We start from the raw sequence: 21,749 nt of genomic DNA, 5'->3' as shown, positions 1-21,749 counted from the left end.
AAGTCACATTAGAAAAAAGATCATACTTTAATCGAAGCCTAAACATAAATTAGTAATCATTTTAAGACAAATATATATATATATAGATATATAATCTTAATGTCTAATTTTGAGGATCAGTCATGGAGTACAAAAGAATGGTAACACATCAAACTCTTGCAACCTCCATCCTTGGCCTTTAATTTTTTGTATATTTTTATTTACATTTCATTTTATTGTTAGGAGACACAAACTCACGTCAATGTTTGACTTGGTGTGGAGTTCGTGAGACACGATATGAATATACAATTATGTCCACACGTGAATCATGCCAAAGAACATTCGAGATATCATAGGAATCCAAATTATGTGATTCATAAAATAAAAGATAATTATAAATATATTTACGAATGATCTCGACATATTATCTAATCCATATAATAACTTATTATTGATGGGACATTTAGAGTGGAGAGCGTGTAAAAGATGCGCCGGATTTTTCGTTGGCCCATTAATATTTGTCTGTTGATGATCGAGAAATCTCAATAGTATTATATGATATTATATCGTGTTTTGTGTATTCTTAATATTCATCTTTATTTTGATTCGGACGATTCATTATAAAAAGTAATAATACATCAACTAACGTATCTGATATCCATAATATATATATATATATATATATATATATATATATATATATATATATATATATATAACTATTTTAACAAGTCAAGTAACTTAATTGATCAAAATTTTGCATTTGATGGTAAAATATTAAGATCAAAAATCTCATTTTGGTTATTTAATTCTTATTTACTAATATCAACCATACATAATTATTTGCATTCAAGTCATCCTCTCAAGCCAGCTTGAAACTGATTAAAACTTGTAATTTACTCACCAGCCTTATCTTCAACTCATTAAATTGCTGGACTCATCGCCACCTCGCAACGTTAAATCTTAGGCTTCATTCAATCCTTTGTCAGGTGGTTACTCATTATTGTTTCCCAAAGCTAGCATGTTATTCGTGTGTACCTAAGAATACAAATCATAGCAGTATTCTTAGGACAGTGACTGCCTGCATGCATTTGTCAAATCATTTCTCTTGAGTGCAGGCACAACTCTTTCTTATGCCCACAGGTTGTGCCCCAGCGCCCACATTATGTCATTTTAATGACAAAAGGGACAGGAGAAGACATATCGATCTCTCTCTCTCTCTTTGGGGTGCAAAGAACAGTGTGTGTTAGTCAGACAACGTATGTGGTAGTCCCATTTCACTGACTTCAATTCTCTAAATCATGATATAAGAATGAAAGTCTTCGGAAGAAGGTGGGGACAAAGGAGCAGCAGCCAAGAAGTTTACAGGCACCATGGGTTTCACAACTTTGAGGTTCTTGTTGCTACCTGAGTGCAATGTGTAACACATTTAGTGGAACCCCATGAGCTTGTCTCGGTCTTAACTTTCCTCCTCATTGCACTGGTTTGGAGTCTTGCAAGCATGAAACTAACAAGCTTGGCCTTGGGATCAGTGTTGTAGATAAGGCATTGATTTTGGGTTTATGTATAAGAGGATAGCTATCATGGTTAATGCACTTTGAAGAATGATAAGGATTTTATTTTGATAGGCTCGAGTCTATGAATCGATCATCCTCGAATTTCGTACTGACGAGAGTTTGGTATGCACTGTATCTTTGTTTGTGCAGGAACGAAAGGACACCCCTTAGCTTTCTAACACTGTTTTAGTATTGGATCATCTATGCATTTTGTTGCTTACAAGCAACGTATGTTGACCGACTTCATGTACAACATCATCTTATCATCATCATCATATATTGTCTATGTTGTTATAATTATTTCATGCTCCTGACATTTAAATCGGGTTCGGAGTCTGATCAGATTTGATGCAAATTAGGTGTCCGAGTCGGGTTCGAGTTTAGGCTATTAGCTGAGTTAATTGGTTGAGATACAGCTCACGGCTGGTCCGGTCTACTGCAAACCGGTTAAGGGCCATCATGACCCACCTTGAACCGCTCTCGAACCGTTGCCGCGTCGATGCTCTGCTAATCTAAGATAAAGCGTCTATTTATCTCCGATTTGTCGCCATTGAAGCGTTGCGGGAGTTTCCACCGCCTTTCTATATAATGGTCGCACCATTGGCTCCCAACCTCCATCAGACCCCTCTCTCTCTCTCTCACGCTGTTAATCTGAGAGTGCTCCCGCTCTCTTTCTCGTACTCACAATGGTGGAAGCAAGGTCTCTCATGGTTGCCTCTGCTGCTCCGTTCCTTAAAGCTCTAAGCTCGAGCGCAAACGGCAGAAGACAGGTAGAACACTTCGATTCCTTCTATCCGGCTTCCATTTTTTAGTTTTGCCATCGAAAGTTGGTTTTCCGCGTTGATTGTACGTGCATCTTGGCCTCCGCCGTGCTCAGAGTTTCGTGGTTTGTTTCTCCTCTTTAGCTTTGCGTGAGGGCGGGTGGGGCAAGCGGCGATGGGAAGGTGATGATTACGAAGGAAAAGAGTGGGTGGAAGATCGATTACTCGGGGGAGAAGCCAGCAACCCCTCTGCTGGATAGCATCAACTACCCGATTCATATGAAGAACCTCTCCACGCGGGTAATTCGAGATCTCTGCTCGATGCAGTGACTTGTCGGTGGTCTTGTTGTTCTGTGATCGATCGAAATGGGGCACAAAGGTTGCAGCTTTATGATTCGTTTGGTGGCAAAATTTCTGTTTTACAGGATTTGGAGCAGCTCTCGGCTGAGCTCAGAGCAGAAGTCGTGTTCGCTGTGGCCAAGACTGGCGGCCACTTGAGTTCGAGCTTGGGAGTGGTGGAGTTGGCTGTAGCTCTCCATCATGTGTTCGATGCCCCCGAGGACAAGATCATTTGGGATGTCGGCCATCAGGTCAGGTTCCTCTTTTAGTAGTAGCCAAAGAAATTGTACTTCTGCTCTACGAAATGGATACTGAATAGGAATTGGATGAAGAGCAGGCCTACCCTCATAAGATATTGACGGGGAGAAGGTCAAGGATGAATACCATCAGGCAGACCGCAGGGCTTGCCGGATTTCCCAAGAGAGATGAGAGCATCTATGATGCCTTTGGTGCTGGCCATAGTTCCACAAGCATCTCTGCTGGGCTAGGTAAGCTCGCCTGCTCCCCTCAGTTTTCTCTCTTTCTTGCTGTCTCATTTTGATCACTTCTCATATTGTTTAACTTCTTTTGAGCTAGTGGAACATGTAAACCGTAACCCATCGTTTGTTTTTATCGGATGTGTTGGCAGGAATGGCTGTTGCAAGAGATCTGCTAGGGAAGAAGAATCATGTTATTTCTGTCATTGGCGATGGAGCCATGACTGCTGGCCAGGCCTACGAGGCCATGAACAATGCTGGCTACTTGGACTCCAACCTTATTATCGTGTTGAATGATAATAAGCAAGTTTCGTTACCGACTGCAACACTTGATGGACCAGCCACTCCTGTTGGTGCGCTGAGTAAGGCCCTCACCAAACTTCAATCGAGCACTAAGCTGCGCAAGCTCCGTGAAGCCGCTAAGGTAGCATGTTTTAGCAAATGTCGTTCTTTTGTTTTACTCAACTGTTCTTCCTTTTAGTGCTGCATTTAATTGTTTTGAGAAAGCTGAACCGGTAAGGCTCTTTCTCTATGAACCACTTCGGTGTATGACTATATGTGTGTCATAATTGATTCTCAAAATTCTGCTGTGTAGAAATTTCCCTGTATTTATCAAAAGAAAATGTCTGATCAAATGCTTATTATTTAAGCTGTTCTAAGTAGATCAGTGTAGACTATGTGTGATACCGTGATCTGTTCAGCGAAGGAGATAGGAAAACTTACGTCTGGAGCTTTTGTTCCTTTAGTGGCTTCTTAGACTAATTCAACTGTTCAAAAGCTAAAACCACCGATGACCGATGGTTAGAATGAGCTCTTTCTGCGTTATTATGTCAAAATTGTTTCCTTTTTCCAAAAAATCACGGATTTTTCGTCCAAACATTATATCTAAATGATAGATTCTGATGGAATCGTTCTTTCTGTGGTTCAGAATATCACGAAGCAGATTGGTGGGCAGACACATGACATTGCTGCAAAGGTGGATGAATATGCTCGTGGAATGATGAGTGCTACAGGGTCTTCACTGTTCGAGGAGCTTGGTTTGTATTATATTGGGCCTGTAGATGGGCACGATGTGGAAGACTTGGTTACCATCTTTGAGAAGGTGAAGTCTTTGCCTGCTCCGGGACCTGTCCTTATTCATATTGTGACGGAGAAGGGCAAGGGGTATCCCCCCGCCGAGTCTGCTGCTGACAAAATGCATGGTGGGATTGTTTGTTTGTTTTCTCTTCTATGCATGGACCAATCATTTTCCAGATTCCCATGAAGAAAACATGTTTTCCTTGCTGCAGGTGTTGTGAAGTTTGATCCAAAAACTGGGAAGCAATTCAAATCAAAATCATCCACCCTTTCGTACACTCAATACTTTGCAGAGACTCTTATTAAAGAAGCCCAGGTTGACGACAAGATCGTCGCTGTTCATGCTGCCATGGGTAGTGGGACAGGGCTGAACTATTTTCAGCACAAATTTCCTGAAAGATGCTTTGATGTGGGAATTGCAGAGCAGCATGCAGTCACCTTTGCAGCTGGTTTGGCCACCGAGGGCCTCAAGCCTTTCTGTGCCATCTACTCATCATTTCTGCAACGAGGATATGATCAGGTAAAATTGAGCACAAAGCACACGAGGTCTTCAGGCCATAGATGTTGCTATAGCCTCGTGATCTAATTGCTGAACATTCCATATGTGAAGGTGGTTCATGATGTGGACTTACAAAAGATACCCGTCCGGTTCGCACTGGATCGAGCTGGCCTTGTCGGAGCTGATGGACCTACCCACTGTGGAGCATTCGACATCGTGTACATGGCATGCTTGCCCAACATGATCGTAATGGCCCCAGCCGATGAAGCCGAGCTGATGCACATGATTGCAACAGCGGCGGCGATCGATGACAGACCTAGCTGCTTCAGATTCCCTAGGGGGAATGGAGTCGGTGTGGCCCTTCCTCCAAACAACAAAGGCACCCCTCTTGAGGTGTGCCCCCATCTTGTCATTGAGTTTCGAAGAATTACAATGGTTTTTGCAAGTAAAACCAATTAGCAACTTGATTCATTCATGTTAATTCTTTCAACAGATCGGGAAGGGAAGAGTTCTGATGGAAGGAAACAGGGTGGCCATCCTTGGATATGGTTCAATAGTCCAGACATGCTTGAAGGCTGCAGACTCACTGAGATCGCATGGAATTTTCCCCACAGTGGCTGATGCTCGGTTCTGTAAACCTCTGGATGTGGAGCTCATAAGGAGACTGGCAAATGAGCATGAGATCCTGATCACGGTGGAGGAGGGCTCCATTGGAGGTTTCGGATCACACGTCACTCACTTCCTTAGCTTGAGTGGCCTGCTGGATAAAAACATAAAGGCAAATCTTTTTCTCCTCAAGCATATACGACATACTACTGATCTGAATCATAATTTTCTTCACTTTCTCCTCCTCAAATACTGATTTGATTTGGGTTCTTGCAGCTGAGGTCCATGGTTCTACCAGACCGATACATCGACCATGGATCGCCACAGGATCAATTTGAAGTAGCTGGACTTTCCTCGAGACATATTGCAGCCACAGTGCTGAGTCTTTTGGGCAGAAGGAAAGAGGCATTGCATCTCCACTGAAGTTGCATGACCTGAAACTCAAAAAGAAATGGAATTTGATAACACCATAATGACTGGGTATTGAGCTTGTATATGGATGCCAAGTACCCATTTCTCGAATTCTTTCTTGTATTACCAGAGACCCTGTGAAACTAGTTGGTCTTGTGTTGTCATCTCTCTCGACCTTTGTTCAGAGAGGTTTCCATTTGGTCTCTTTTACAAGGAACTGTGTAATTTTCATTTGATGTACTGCTGTTGTCCAAGTAAAAGTTAATTTTGCGATGGATTTTGTTCCCTGAGTTCCATTGCTGCCTGTGTTCCTTCCTTTGTTCTCAGCCATGGATTGAATGAGATGGACCCTTACCCACCCCAAGAGGACATCCAACAATCCTGGGCGTTATTTACATCGGCTCCTTCAGCACTTTTTAGAAGACAAACACAGATTGTAATATTGTCCACGAAAGAGACATCCTCTTGGAGATGAGATTAAGCCATCTCTTTTGGGCCTCGAGAGTAATGCTACTCTCACATGACAAACTAACAATGCATTTCTATGTTAATTATATTTTTCCTTCATTTATGGTACAATATCATCAACTTTCATATGTTGGGACCAATTCCTTAAATCTCTTGAAATCATGGAGAGTTAGCAATATTATTCAGGAAATATTCAATCACTATATATATATATATATATATATATTATATATATATATATATATATATATATATTAAATCTCTTGAAATCATGGAGAGTTAGTAATATTGTTCGGGAATAAAATACCTAAATTACAAGCGGGTACCGACGAATCGTCCCAATAACTTTCTCGTCTTACGTGTCCATTCGTGAGTCGCCGACGGTATTGGGGGGCCCACACGAACCCATCGTCACGTGTCAGCCACGAGAGAGAACGTGACGACGATGATTAGGGTTCGTCTTCTCTGATACATGATGAATCGACGCGCTCGCCTGGCGTTCAAGTATCGCAGAAGGTTGGAAGGAGAAGAATACTCGATCGCTATCTACATCCGTTGCAGGTAAAGGGAGAGTTAGGAAAGGATCAAGAAGGACAGGATGAGGTTCGTGATGGAATTCGCGGAGAATCTGATCCTGCGGATGATGGAGGACCCTCGGAAGCGGGACGAGGCGCAGCGGAAGCACATCTACGAGATGCGGGAGCGGTGCGAGAAAACAAAGGCCAACTGGAGCCTCCCCCTCCGCCCCTACGGCTTCTGGACCTTCGATCGCTTCAACGCCCAGCTGAGAAGCGACCCCCAGATCAGCCAGGCATTCGGCCGCCGCGACCCCTACGACGACCTCCTCCTTGACGAGCCCTCCGATGTCCCTCCCTCCCGCTCGTCCTCTAAATGATCTGGTCCATCGATCGGTATGACCCCGACCCTCTTCATCTCTTCTCTTATTCTTTTTGGAACGACGACGGATTCGATTCTGGTTCTTTGTTTGCAAGGGTTTTCTTTATCTATATAATAAAGGAGAGATTTTTAGGACTCAATAACGCTCCTCAGCCCGTCGCTCCCTATGTATATATGGCTCTCTGGTCGAGATCCTATTCTAGGTTTCGTTGCAAGTCCGAACTAGAATCTATAGGCTAAAGATCATATTTTGCTTGCGGATATTGGGTGTGGTAGGAACTGCTTTAGGTAGTAATCTCTATGGTTGATAAACGATTTTAGGTAGTAGAAAATGAAGATCTAACTCCATTTTATGATCTCTCTTCAGACTACATTCTATGAAGTTGATAAACGAGGATTGCTCTGTTCTTTCGTATAACTTCCTGATGTGATACCTGATTTTGTGTTCTTACTGTTATTTAGCGTTTTCTCTGTGTTTGCTGGTGGAACCTAATTATGATACTCAATCCCTGAATTGTGCAATTTAGTCATTAGTTTGTCATCTAACTTTAAATGTATGAATAACCTTTGATCGAAATTGACCTCTCGGAGACCATAATCTAGGGTTTTGGTGACTAGTCCAGAATTGGAATCTTGATGCCAAAGAAACTTAATTGTCTGTGGCCGAGTAATCTCTAAGCCTTGTTAAGGACCTTAGTCTCTTCTTGAGATCTATTTTCAGTGTGTTATACTAAGATGATAAATGGGGTTCTATCTGTGACTCTGTGTGTGTGTGTGTGTGTATTGATGTACATATTATGAAATTTCAATGTCATATCATTTTTTGTGCTCTTAATGTTATGTCTAACCTGGAAATCATCTTACTGGTCTAACCGAGTTAGACCTTATATCACAATCTAATACTTCTTTCTATCAGCTTTCGGTCATTGGGGTCTCCATTATTGTTTGAAGTTGGATTTAATGATTTATAAGTTCCTTTCAACTAGTTTCATGGATCCTGTAGCTTTTCTTTGCTGTCGTTCCCTGTACATTCTTTTTGGAACGGTTTAGAGTGTTCTCTTTCTGATCATCAGATATCGTTTGAACGAGAAATTGTGATGGAATATCTGACTAGGAACAACTTGAAATGTGCACAAACTGTAAGATCGAATTTTCTTAGGAAACAAGGATCAATGAAGCGATAGAAATTCTTATAGTCACCATTTACCAGAATCCTGAACAAGGTTAGCAAGCGATTGTTATGCAGGAAACCTTAAGTGGGTATTGAGACAATTTGAGAATTAGAAGCTAATCAGAATCATATGGAAAACATCAACTGGGGATCTGAAAGGTGGCAAACCCCAAAGATGGAAGGCCATAAAGTCCCTTTTGTTTCACTAGACTTTTCTTTTTTCTTTCTCTGGTTCATGTAGCTTGATAAACTTGTCAATTATAGGATCACCCATCGGTGGATATTGGAAGTAGGCAGAGAAATGGGCTGCTTACGTCTAGGTCATAGTTTAGATACTAGAAAACTGGTATATCAAAGATCAAATTGAGAGACAAAAGTGAAAATGCGGATCAACTCTAGGGTGGATCCATGATATCAGGGGATTTCTTAAGAATTGAATGGATCTTCTGATTAATCTACAGATCACTTTGATCTCATTAGAAATTAGGTTTTTGCATCCAAAATGGGGTTGAAGTGAATCAGATAGATTCTTTTCTCAGATGCCTGTTGCTTTGCCTTTGCAATTTTATTTTGAGATTTTGGTATCATGTAGTTCTTCCCCTTTTTGTGCATGGTAGCAAAGGAAACAATCCATAGCATTCAAATTTCACCTTTTGCATTTGTTTAAAGAGCCTTATAATTGTAAAGGCTCGGGCATTAATGTGAACTTTAATGTGGTTGCTAATTTTGCCTTGACTTTTACCTTTAGCAGATTGTTGAATGGGGTCTCTAGCCTGCTCCTATGGGTGCTACTCCAGTTAATTTTTAAGAAATTTCAAGTTGATTTGGGAAAATGGTTTCTGTGTGAATGTGTTCTGCATAGCACTTTAAGGTCCAGTCCTTGACTTATTTACTTCTGAAGGAAAACCCATGTAGTTCAAATTTTAATTGTAAGTGTCGACAATTGAAATTAGTTTAACTCCCAACCCCTGATCTGAAGTGGGAGTTACCTTTTAACCCTTCCCAAGTAGATTTAAACTCTTAGCAGTTATACATCATATAGTTTTAATAGCATATATATAAAATGTTACTAGTCTAGAAAGGTTATCGATGTCTTATTATAGAGGTGAAAATTTTAAAATATACAATATTTTTTTTCAGATTACAAGCTGGGCAGCTTAAAGAGACTGAAATCGTTTAGGTCACAGTTTGTGTCTGCATCAAATTGTATTTTGCTCTGTGATTCTTCTTTCTTATATCGATAGCTTACCTATAGAAATAATTTGCAAAATGCTGAAAGTCTGTGCATGTGGATTTGCTATGATTTTATGGATGTCACTCTTTGATTTTATTGGCTGTTTCCTGTATCTTTCTCTACTTTTTATTAGTTTGATACCTTGTATAAATAGGGCTCGAGCCAAAGTATATTAGGTTCTCAAGTGTAGATTAAAAGATACTTGTTGACTTATTGTTTGTTACAGATTTATGACTAGTTAACTCAAAGTTACAACCACTAAGTTATGCGCGGCAAATGTTGTCACTGGAACTTGAGTGATTGTGAAGTCACATCATCGTTCATTTCATATTTTTTGCTGTGTCCACTCAATTGCACAATTAATGAGTCTGAAACAGTGTGATTATTTTTTATCTGGCATATCTGAATCTTAAATCTTCAATCATATTCAATATCTTCAAGTTTTTGACATTTTATTGTTCTGATGACTAATCAGGTACTTTTCTTAGCCTTTTGTGACAACTTCGCTCAAAGACAATAACATAAATGTTTGTTCAGTTTGGATGAAGCCGTGAACAATCCTGTGTGTCTATGCAAGAAGACATAAGCATGATCATATGAGCTGGCTGTAATGAACCATGTTTTGTACTTGTCAAAATGTTCTGCATTTGGCTACAGTCTCTTAATAAGTACACTCATTTGGCTGTGTGTCAAAACAAGTGTTTTGCTTTTACCTTTAATATATCGCAGCAATGTTGAGGAAAGATTCCTTTGTTCAGGTTAGTACTCAGGTGGGCTAAATCTCTCTTGGATGCTTTAGGTAAGTACTGCTGCAAAGTCTGGGACTTGTATAGTTACCATAGTAGAAACTAAGGGATAGGCAAAAGAAATCAAATATAAAATGATCGTTTATTTTCATCAATGCATTATGACATTGAAATGATTAGTGGATGCATTATTCATTTTGCAATATGGCATGTCGTAAAGATTAGCTAGCAAGTCGATTTGGTTTTTTTTTTTTTACTTTCTCATGCATTACTTTTCTCATTTTCTTTCCATTTATCTTGGTCCATATCAATGCTTGTTTGGTTTGTACTGGTTGATATTTACATATCTGAGATCAAATGGAGATGGTCTGGTCCAACATATTCTTAAAAACCTTAAAAACTGGGTAAACTAAGTAAGTGTGGTTCTTGTGACCCCTTTTCTATTTTGGTTTATTTAATAAATCAAATTATGATGTACTTTTCGAAGATATTTACATCTATCCAACCCACTTGAATCGGATTAGGATTAGGGTTCCTAGACACAGTGAAGAAGGCTTCAGACATGACTTCCTGGTTCACATGGTGTGCATCCTAGACACAGTGGTAGATACAGTGAAGAAGGCTTTGGACATTAGTTCCAGGTTCATGTGCTGTAGGGCCTTGCATTCTGCATGTTGCAAAGCATTGCAGAGCTTTGAATCATTTGAAGGTTGCTGCATTGACTAGAAAGTTAGGTGGGAATGGCCCAGAGGACACAAGACTGCCTTCTTTTTGACTATAAAGATTTATGGTTCTGCATCTCCTACTCTTGTCCCTTGTTTTGCACCACTACCACAATCTAAAGCTCACCAAATATGACTTGCAACAGATGATATCATCTTAGACTTGCAGGTGTGCATGATGTTCTCTACCTATCCACCTCTTTCGGTTTCAGGTATAGACAACCTTTTGTTCCATATGGGTTACATAGGCGCGACGATGACTTCATCAAGCTTCTATCACAAATTTTGCTTAAACTACAAAACTTTCAAGCTAGGATTTAATGGGGAAAGTGTCCTCACTCACAAGCAGTGTCTATGTACAAAAAGCATGCTTCCATGAAATCATGAGAAAGATGCACTTAAATATACATGTTAGATTCATAGAGATCACTCAAGCAGGGTGACATTATCTCTTCCTCGAGCATCTGCAAGACCCTACTCATGGTAGGGCGGTCCTCCGGATCGGCGTCTGTGCACATTGTAGCTATGTCAAGGATTGCTTCTACTGCTTCGGCATCTACATTACTGCAGTGTTCATCAACAATTTCCTCCAGACGATGGCCTTCTCCCAGTGTATTCAGCTGCGAATGTACATATAAAGTGAGCCACTATCAAGATTTCCATGGAAGATGTGATGATGATTGGTGAAAGAATAAGGAAATAGGAGTGTTTTGATCACCCAGCCAACAATGTTCAATCCTCTTCTAACGAAGGATGGATCTGTAGGCCTTTTCCCTGTCACCAACTCCAACAGGAGCACACCGAAGGAGTATACATCTGACTTCTCTGTTGCACGTCCATTTTGCAGGTACTCTGGAACACAGGAGTAGTACTATTTGTCAAACAAACCAATGGGTGACTTCAGCTGGCTTGGTCTAAACTTTGACATCAAATCCAGTCATCATTTACTCTTTGCACAAAAAATAAGAAGAAAAGAATACTGCATTCGTTAACCTAACTTCAATCCAAAACTAAGATCTAAACCAGCACAGCTTCATGATTAGCTCTGACAAGTTTCCAAAGTAATCGATAATCGTACACTGAGTAATTTATGTAACAGTATGTATTATCTGAGAATACTAAGGTCAGCTTGTTTTTAGGATAGAAATTTTATGAAGCTTTCACAAGACACTAATGCAAATGAATGAAATCATGCAAGGAAGGAAGTAGCATACCAGGTGCGAGATAGCCGAAAGTACCAGCAACTACTGTAGTGATACGTGCATCACCGTCTACGAGCAGCTTGGCAAGACCGAAATCAGATACATGAGGCTCCAGGCTTCTATCAAGTAAAATGTTACTGGATTTGATATCCATGTGAACGATCCTGGGAGTGCAGTCATGGTGCAAGTATGCCAATCCTCTTGCGGAGCCAAGAGCAATCTTCATACGTGCGTTCCAATTCAAGGGTTGTTCTTCATCACTATTTTCTGAATTTAGAAATTTAGAGTCGATACACAAATTTTAGACATTTTCTTGACCTTTTTTGTTGGATCTATTGATACATTCCAATGTCATGTCCCAGGCAACTATGCAATTCCCAGAGTAACATTCATAATAGAGAAACAGCAGTCAAGAAATATTTTGAAAGGATATTCTGATTGATTTATCCAATTCAAAACCTCTACGATATATGATCTTTTAACATGAAAATGGAAAAGAAATATCTTGCCAGAGTTGCTTACCATGAAGATACTGGTCTAGACTCCCCAAGGCCAAGTGATCACAAATGAGAAGCCTTGCAGATGGGAGCCTGCAATAGCCTCGAAGATCGACAAGGTTAATGTGTTTGATGCTGCCCAATGTCTCGAGCTCCCTCTCAAAAATTTGATCGGATCCTTCACGGTTGCGATTGATCTTTTTCACAGCAAAAACACTATTATCATCCATTACCATCTTGTAGACTGTACCAAATCCTCCAGAGCCAATTACATCGTCTTCATTGAGTAGCTCCAGCTTATTTATGATTTCCTGGGATGAATATGGGAGGTTTCCGTGGAAAGTGATGAGCTTGGTGCCTAAATGGATTGAAATTAATACAATTAAGTTTTAACATTTTGAGGGATAATAGGAGAGATGCAGTGACACAATATATAGCTTACCGGCATCTTGAACAAGATCTTCATCAACTTTTACATAGTTCCCAGTAAATCTTCCCTTTCTTGATAACAAGCAGATCCAAAGGAATCCAAGGATTGCAACTAAGGCAAGGGCCATGGTAGTCACAGCACCAATTATAATCCCATTCAGAAAACGTGATGATCTTTTCTGTGTGATCGATGAGATTCCTGACAAGTTACCATGGGAGGTTGAAGACAAATTCAGGATGCCAAATGAAAAATGGTCAGTCAATCCTCCTATTATTCTGAAAAATAAAAGGAATGGAGTGGAAAATGTTTCATTTCTGAAACATGCCTGAAGAAGCAAAAGTATCGGCATGTGGTAGCACTGCAGGAAAGCCCAATGTACCACGACAAATTTTTTGAATTGGCAAGCCACACAGTTCTAGATTCCCGACAAACCTGCATTAACTTTGCAACCCCGTTCAAAATTTGTATTACAGGTATGCTACATGAACATAAACACTCAGAGATAAGTGACAGGAAACTTCTTGCCGAAAGAAAACTTGCACTTCAGCTAATTTAAATCATATGACGATGTGCTTCTGAAAGGATGCCAGGTCAGAGGAGGAAAGAAAGAGCTCAAGTATGTATGACTCACGAAGTGTTTCTGAAAGTTCCAAGGACTCCAACAGTTGGAATTTCACCAGAGAAGAAGTTGGTTGATAGATTTCTGCAGATGAAAGGATCAGAGTCAAACAGCTTACATTCACAAAAAGAAGATGGTGAGCCAACGATAGTTGCATCAAAACACTCACAGAAAGCGCAGTTCAGACAGATGACCGATAGATGGAGGAATCGCACCCCTCAACAGATTACTTGACAAATCCCTACATTTTTCCACATCGTCCACAAAAAACTGAGAAAAAGCACAATCACAGAGCAGAAGAGCAGCAAGAGATTAGAGAAAGTACAGGATGGTGAGGTGCACAAGTTCTCCGATCTCAGGTGGAATGCTTCCTTGAAGGTAATTAGCTCTCAGATACCTTGAGAAAGGAAGGAAATGCGGCAGATTGATGCAACCAACAGCAAATAATCAAGTGTACATCATTGAAGAACACAATGTAGCATATTCTCGCAACCAATAAACAATAATCAAATGGACACCATCAATAACTAAACAGAGTAAAAGGACAAAACACACATACACAGAGATGGAGAGACAATAAAAAAGCAACATACAGTGCTCTGAGCTCAGTGCAGCTCTTGATCTCAGGTGGAATGGGCCCGTGCAAGCTGTTCTGATGCAACGCCCTGCCAAAGTAATCCTTGTAATAATTGTTTCACCAAGTAATGTGTTTCAATGTTAGGGAAGAAGAACACTGTTTAATATATCTTATTTGGAATGGCGACCGAAACAGGTTCCGAAAACTAAAAAAGCAGCCTTTTTTCCTATTCCAGTGCTATATCTGCTTACAATCAAGGTTATCATACGCATTCAAAGATGTCTTGAGAAGGACAAAAAAAGGGGAAGAAAGCAATGGGTTTTACAGCCTCTGAAGCCTTCGGAGCCGACCGATGCTGGGGGAGATGATGCCGCCGAGCTGCATGTAGGGCAAGTTACTGCCACAGAACAGGGAGGGATCAGAAGGAGCACGCTGGTGGAGAAGACGCAGCGGAGAGAGAGAGAGAGAGAGAGCAAACATGGAGCGGACGGTGAGGTCGGAGAGGTGGCAGGTGACGCCGAGCCAGGAGGAGCAGGGGTCAGGATCGGTGGGCCGCCAGCTCCGCAGCAGCTGCTTGGAGTCGCTGAAGCCCAGCTTGAGTTCCAGCAGAGCTTCCCCTGCCAACCCACACTCATTCACTCACTCCATTTCTCCACGAGGAAGAAGAAGAAGAAGAAGAAGAAGAAGTGTTACCATCAGGAGTCAAGGCGCGAGCGAAGTGGAGTAGGAAGGTGAGAGCACAAACGAGTGAAGCTGAGACTGACAGGGCGCGACAACAGATCCACCATGGGCTTACCATGATGGTGCATTGCCTCTCCATTTGCTGCTTTCCTGGCTTTGGCCGATTTGTTGGAGTGAAGCAGGAGATGGAGTTGCAAAGAGAGAGAGAGAGAGAGAGAGATTGTGGATGGGGAGGGTGCGGTGAAGGGTAGAGTATTAATTGGGCGTGCGAGCTTCTCTTAATGATGAGAAATAATAAGCCTGAGAGAGAGAGAGAGAGAGAGAGGGGGCAGGCAAGGAGGGTCCACAGGGAACAGGGCGTCGAGAATCGTGCGGGGCGGAGGATTTCGATTCAAATTATATATATATATATATATATATATATATATATATATATACAAAATTACATATATAAATCCCTCTGAAATAATTAATTTATTAGATTTATCTCTCTAAATCTAAATTTGTCGCTAATATTCCTGCAAATCTTAAGAACCTGTAGTTATTTTTATTAGTTGACTGGTAGCCCGAAGCTGTCAATACTCGAATTTATAATAATATTCCTTAAATTTTTTTAAAAAATGGTACATAAAATAATTGATGAAAGTAATAAGGTGTATTTTTTTAAATTTATTAATACGATGATTAATAATATTTAAGCTGCATTTATCGCACGGATGTCTGATAATAAATGAGAAGAAAGTAATTACTGTACGGTGAAATTTCAAAATCATTTCTTGATATTTACTCGTATATTTATAGAGAGAGAGAGAGAGGGGGCGGATATTAATGTCGGGAGTGATGAACCAGCCCTGGAATGATCCCCGGTGTCACGCAAATGCGTGCGGGACCCGCATGGCTGGAACTGGTGAGATCACCCATGAACTGTTCCAGGGCTGACTCGTCCATACCGTCGTCTACAATTAGGAAGGACGACATCCACCGGCCGGATGCACGGTACCCGGGGGCTTTGGATGCTTCTGCCCGCACGTGCGAAGCGTGAGAGGCGGATACCCGGCGAATCGGGCGTCTCCGGTAATCGTTGCTTCGCTAACGGGAAGCATCGTTTGAGACCCAAGGCTGTGGTGAACAAGGTGACCATGGAACTCTCTTCTACTTGAGCATGGTCTTGCCGACTCCTCATTGAGGGCCTTGTTTCTTGCTTGCAAGGGCGGTGGGGCGGTGGGCGGCACCGGTTTCCATTTCCGATGTGGAATCTCTCGTTCCTTCTCTGTTTAGTCACAGAGAGTATCGCGTCGCTTATATGTTTCTTCTTAAACTCGACTCAGAGTACTGTTCATCTGGATAAAGGTATCACCTTGCAATAATTTGCATCGTCTTCTCAGCCTACATGGCTATAATGCTTGTTATGTACTGCCTTTCAAGTTTATGTGAAAATTGTTAGAATTTTAAGAGTCATGTATAATTAAATATATTAAGTCATTATTTTGATTAGTTAAAATTAAAATAATCTAATTAAAGTAAAGTTATTTGACTAAAGAACATAATTGTTATGAAAATTAATTGTGTGGATACCACCGGTCATATTCCTAATTTAATGACGAGATAAATTAGGAATATTAAACTCTCGAGACATAATTGTAGATTCATCAATTATGAATACAATCATAATTGTAGATTCATGAGTTATGACTATAAATAAGGTTATGGTCCCCGGTTGTAGTATCGAATGAAATTTCTCTTCACCCGTCAAAGAGAAATCTAAAGTTCAAAAGATACTTGCAATTGGAAGACCAAATCACTAATCAATTCAGAAAATACTCTAATGAATTCATCAGGTACGCTTTCGTATTAATATGTTTATTAATTATTGTAGGATTTCATACATATTATAGTGGATTAAATAAGTTTTATGTAAATATTCTTAATCCATTATTTTGGATCTATAAAGTATGTTTTTGAATCAAGATGAAGATTTTGATTCTATAAAACAATTGTTTGATCCATATTTGATATGTTAAAAGAACCCCAACAAGTAGTATCAGGCCATCCTACAATGATGGATGAACATTTAAGCTTTTTTCTCATGAATTTTAATGATGTTTTCATCAATATTTTAAAGTAATTTGGTTCTATCATCGTTGGGAAAGATGATAGTTTTATGTAATCATGCTATTTTGAAGTGATTTGGTTCTATTATCATTGGAAAAGATTATGGTTTTATATAATCATGCTACAGTATGCTTCACATTCAATTCAGTGCCTTTTTCTGATGTGATATCAGTTTAATTTTGGATTATCTTTTCCACTTTGTGTCTTTTCCTATTCATCAATGTGTAAAAATTCATTTTTTGCACTACAAGGCATAAATTTCCTAAATTCTTTTTGGATTTTATCTAATTAATATGAATTTAATTAATTAGATATTATTACAATATTATGTTGGTTTAATAATATTATTACAATATTATGTTGGATTAAACATAATATTGGTTCTATAAAGTCGCCAAAGTGACCTCTCATATATAACATTTCTCATGAAAATATTAAATGTAGTGTGTATTTACATCTATGCGGTAATTATCCGGCCCAAAGGAAGGTTAATGACCGGCAGGATTTTATACATACTTGTAATGGTAATACGTGATAATTATAAAGTTATACATGTAAATGATAAATCAATCCAAAGATGGATTTTTCATTTGACATGTCTTATTATCAGTATTTGATCATTACAACAAGACTACCAATAGCAATTAATATTGAAGTCCAAAGACAAGATATTAATGTTGCACTTGGTATCTTAAGATGAGTTATATCATTATTTGAATTTACTTAAGTTTATGGTAATAAATATGAGCATAATTTCTGGTTATCTGTTGTTATCTTATTTAGATTCTCTTATAAAAATATCTGCTAACCTCAATCCAGTACTGGTTTTAAACGAAACCAACTTTAAGGGCAAGAAAAGAAAACACAAATGTGGAAAGAATGAGGCTGATAAGGGTCCAGTATAGAAGAAACAAAATAAGGATGATACTTGTTTCTTCTGTAAGAAATCTGGGCATTTAAAGAAGGACTGTGCTAAATATCATGCTTGGCATGCTAAAAAGAGAACATTCCTTACTTTGGTTTATTCAGAAGTCAATTTAACTTCAGTACCTAGAAACACTTGGTGGTTAGACTCCAGTGCAACAACTAACATCAGTGTATCAATGCAAGGTTGCCTAAGCTACCGAAGGCCCAATAATGCTGAGAGAAGCATTTATATGGGGGACGAAAAATCGGTAGATGTGAAAGCTATAGGCATATTTAGATTGTTATTATGTACCGGATATTATTTGGATTTAAAAGACACTTTTATTGTACAGTCATTTAGACGAAACTTAATTTTTGTTTCTTATTTGGACAAATCTGGTTATTCTTGTTTATTTGGAAACAATCAATTTACTTTGTCTTTAAATTCAAATATGATTGGAACTGGTTCACTTATGACTTATGACAATCTATATTTACTTGATACTATAGCATTCTATCATGAAACCTTGAATGCAGAATTGCGAGGTACTAAATATAAAATTAAAAATTCTGGTATATTATAGCATAAACGTTTGGGTCATATCTCTAAAAATAGAGTTGAAAAACTTGTGTCAGATGGGATTCTTGATCCCATTGACTTATCAGGTCTAGATGTTTGTGTTGAATGCATTAAAGGTAAACAAACCAAACCTAAGAGATCAAGTGCATATAGAGCAACCAAGAGATTTCTATCTAGAAATTTTGAGATGAAAGATCTTGGTGACGCCTCTTTTGTATTAGGAATCCAAATACACCGAGATAGATCCCGAGGTATTCTAGGATTATCACAGAGGAGCTATATCGATAAAGTACTCAAAAGGTTTAGCATGCATGATTGTAAATCAGGAGACACCCTTATCGCAAAGGGAGACAAGTTCAGTCTCAATCAGTGCCCTAAAGGAAATATGGAAACTCAAGAAATGCAGAAGATTCCCTATGCATTAGCTGTAGGGAGTCTAATGTATGCATAAGTTTGTACGCGTCCGGATATAGCGTACATTGTTGGAGTGTTAGGTAGATATTTAAGTAATCCTGGAATGGATCATTGGAAGGCAGCTAAAAGAGTCATGAGATATTTAAAGAGGCCAAAAGATCATATGCTCACATATAGGAGATCAGACCATTTGGAGATCATTGGGTATTCTGACTCTGATTTTGCTGGATGCCAAGACAGTAGGAAATCCACTTCGGGCTACATTTATATGTTGGCTGGTGGGGCGATTTCTTGGCGTAGTGCCAAGCAATCTCTTATTGCTTCTTCCACTATGGCAACAGAATTTGTAGCATGTTTTGAGACGTCTAATCATGGAATTTGGCTGAGGAATTTTGTCACAGGGCTGCAAATAGTACAAGGGATTGAAAGACCACTAAAGATATACTGTGATAACAAATAAGCTGTTTTATACTCCAACAACAATAGGAGCTCAACTAAGTCAAAGTACATTGACATCAAGTTCCTAGTTGTGAAAGAAAGGGTACAAAGTAAACAAATTTCTATAGAACATTTGGGAACAAACTTTATGTTAGCAGATCCTCTCACAAAAGGTTTACCGCCCAAGGTCTTTCATGAGCATACTGCTCATATGGGTATATCAGAATTTGAGGAAACTTCAGTTTAGTGGGAGCCTATCATATGTTTGTTGTATGTTCTATGCCAAATTATGTATTTGTACAGACATATTTTCTGATCAGAAATAAAGCTTCAGTTTATTATACTTTGTACATTATGGCTATTAAAGTTATTAATGATCTCATAAAGATAAAGTTGGACCAGTTGAAAATTGACATGTACAGATCACACTCATGTAATTTTCATGCTACACATTTCATAATTGATCTATGCCATTTGATTATGTTAATATTAGTGATCATTGATGAGTTTAGCTATGATTGATATAGCGAAAATCGCTTTGATCATATATTAATATGGTCAATGGATGAGATTGTTTTGTATGTCATGTTTAATAATGACAATAGTTTTGAGCTCATAAAGAATATCACATTTATAAGGATACGTATGTGACTCAGTGGGAGATTGTTAGAATTTTAAGAGTCACACATGTATAATTAAATGTGTTAAGCCATTATTTTGATTAGCCAAAATTAAAGTAATCTAATTAAAGTAAAGTTATTTGGCTAAGGGACATAATTATTATGAAAATTAATTGTGTGGATACCATCGGTCATATTCCGAACTTAATGACGAGATAAGTTAGGAATATGAAACTCTTGAGATATAATTGTAGATTCATGTTTGATATGTTAAAAGAACCCCAACAAAAATGCCTAAATAGACATAATTGTACTATAAATAAGGTTATGGTCCCCGGTTGTAGTATCGAATGAAGTTTCTCTTCACCCGTCAAAGAGAAATCTAAAGTTCAAAAGATACTTTGCAATTGGAAGACCAAATCACTAATCAATTCAGAAAAATACTCTAATGGATTCATCAGGTACGCTTCCGTGTTAATATGTTTATTAATTATTGTAGGATTTTATACATATTATAGTGGATTAAATAAGTTTTATGTAAATATTCTTAATCCATTATTTTGGATCTATAAAGTATGTTTTTGAATCAAGATGAAGGTTTTGATTCTATAAAATAATTGTTTGATCCATATTTGATATGTTAAAAGAACCCCAACAAAAATGCCTAAATAGGTCATTGTTCTTAATAAATCTCACTTGGTTCAATTTATATTGAGACCTCTAGATGATTTCGGAATATGATGATTGTTTATGGTGCATCACACTCGAGCATTTAAGTGTAACCAGCGACTACATCTGGTTTGGCATTTCCCAGAATGTGCTTTAAGAACGTCCTCGTTGGGATCCTTATCGATAGGATCTTTTGTTGTTCCTCCTGTGTTTGCACCATTCTCAATCGTGTGCGAACCTTCATGAGGGAGGAAGGGAAATTTTCTGCTGTTGCAACAGAGGATAGAGAAAATCTTCACTTCAGATAGCTAGGAAACTAAGGAACACCTTTTACTGCTAGTTGAAATTATCATCGAAAGGTTTCAACGTGCTTAGGCACAAAGAACTAGAAAGCTTTAGCATTATAATATTAGTGTCATGGATTCTGGCACAATGTCTGCCCTTTGGTCTTTACAATGTCTAAGCCTTCAGTAGGCTTCTGATTATAACCCTCTTATTTGCAGCTCTGCTCCTGGAGATACTTCATGGGGTCATGCCTCTCTTCTTTCTTTCACTCTGGAGTGACCACAAACCAGGAAATATAGCAGATTACTCAAGCCCAACATGGCTCTCAGGTAGTACTAGTATTCTACCCTGCCAATGTTAATGTTATCATCCAGATTGCCAGTGCTCCTTCGTATGACAATGATGAGGAAAGCGCACAAATTTATTCCCACCGCTGCTCGCTGCATAATCTCCAGGAATCTACAGGTGAGCCGCCTTCCTTAATCTCCCTTTCACGTTATAGAAAGCTTTGTTCAAGAACCTAGTGATAAGTACGAATTAATACTCGGTTTCATCCGATGACAAGATCAGCTGTAGAAGGGATCTCAAAGCTGACAGATTTTTACTTGAACTGAAGTGTGAAGGGAAGCTATATCACTAATGTATTCTTCCTGGATATTTTGTTGTAATGCAACCAGTCTTTTCCACTTTGTCTTGTGGCGCCGCAGTGAGAATGTTCTCTTCCTGAACACAGCCACAAGGTCCTGCACAACACCTGAGAACACGCTGTTCTTGGGC

General features: G+C 39.1%; 3 protein-coding genes across 3 annotated transcripts; 2 read left to right on the top strand and 1 right to left on the bottom strand.

The window, feature by feature from the left end:
- Positions 1-2,106: 2,106 nt before the first annotated feature.
- LOC103984991 (probable 1-deoxy-D-xylulose-5-phosphate synthase 2, chloroplastic) lies at positions 2,107-5,977 on the top strand. Its single transcript, XM_009402593.3, has 10 exons — positions 2,107-2,305; positions 2,441-2,596; positions 2,722-2,886; positions 2,973-3,123; positions 3,264-3,535; positions 4,040-4,313; positions 4,401-4,708; positions 4,799-5,080; positions 5,181-5,465; positions 5,570-5,977. The coding sequence occupies exons 1-10, from the start codon at positions 2,222-2,224 to the stop codon at positions 5,714-5,716; spliced, it is 2,124 nt and encodes a 707-aa protein (XP_009400868.2). The 5' UTR covers positions 2,107-2,221; the 3' UTR covers positions 5,717-5,977.
- Positions 5,978-6,641: 664 nt separating this feature from the next.
- LOC135673791 (uncharacterized) lies at positions 6,642-10,090 on the top strand. Its single transcript, XM_065183099.1, has 2 exons — positions 6,642-7,083; positions 9,950-10,090. Exon 1 carries the CDS (start codon positions 6,771-6,773, stop codon positions 7,065-7,067), a length of 297 nt encoding a protein of 98 aa, XP_065039171.1. The 5' UTR covers positions 6,642-6,770; the 3' UTR covers positions 7,068-7,083; positions 9,950-10,090.
- A 1,148-nt stretch (positions 10,091-11,238) lies between these two features.
- On the bottom strand, positions 11,239-15,195 carry LOC135673790 (LRR receptor-like serine/threonine-protein kinase FEI 1). Its single transcript, XM_065183098.1, has 13 exons — positions 14,961-15,195; positions 14,746-14,884; positions 14,593-14,664; positions 14,284-14,355; positions 14,016-14,087; positions 13,860-13,931; positions 13,703-13,774; positions 13,397-13,503; positions 13,084-13,269; positions 12,667-12,999; positions 12,157-12,411; positions 11,661-11,794; positions 11,239-11,562 (listed from the first exon to the last, which is right to left on the bottom strand). The coding sequence occupies exons 1-13, from the start codon at positions 15,085-15,087 to the stop codon at positions 11,341-11,343; spliced, it is 1,863 nt and encodes a 620-aa protein (XP_065039170.1). The 5' UTR covers positions 15,088-15,195; the 3' UTR covers positions 11,239-11,340.
- Positions 15,196-21,749: the final 6,554 nt, after the last annotated feature.

Source organism: Musa acuminata, chromosome BXJ1-5 (genome assembly GCF_036884655.1).
Source record: "Musa acuminata AAA Group cultivar baxijiao chromosome BXJ1-5, Cavendish_Baxijiao_AAA, whole genome shotgun sequence".
In the NCBI taxonomy this organism is placed as follows: domain Eukaryota; kingdom Viridiplantae; phylum Streptophyta; class Magnoliopsida; order Zingiberales; family Musaceae; genus Musa; species Musa acuminata.
This window is presented reverse-complemented; position numbering and strand designations above follow the sequence as displayed.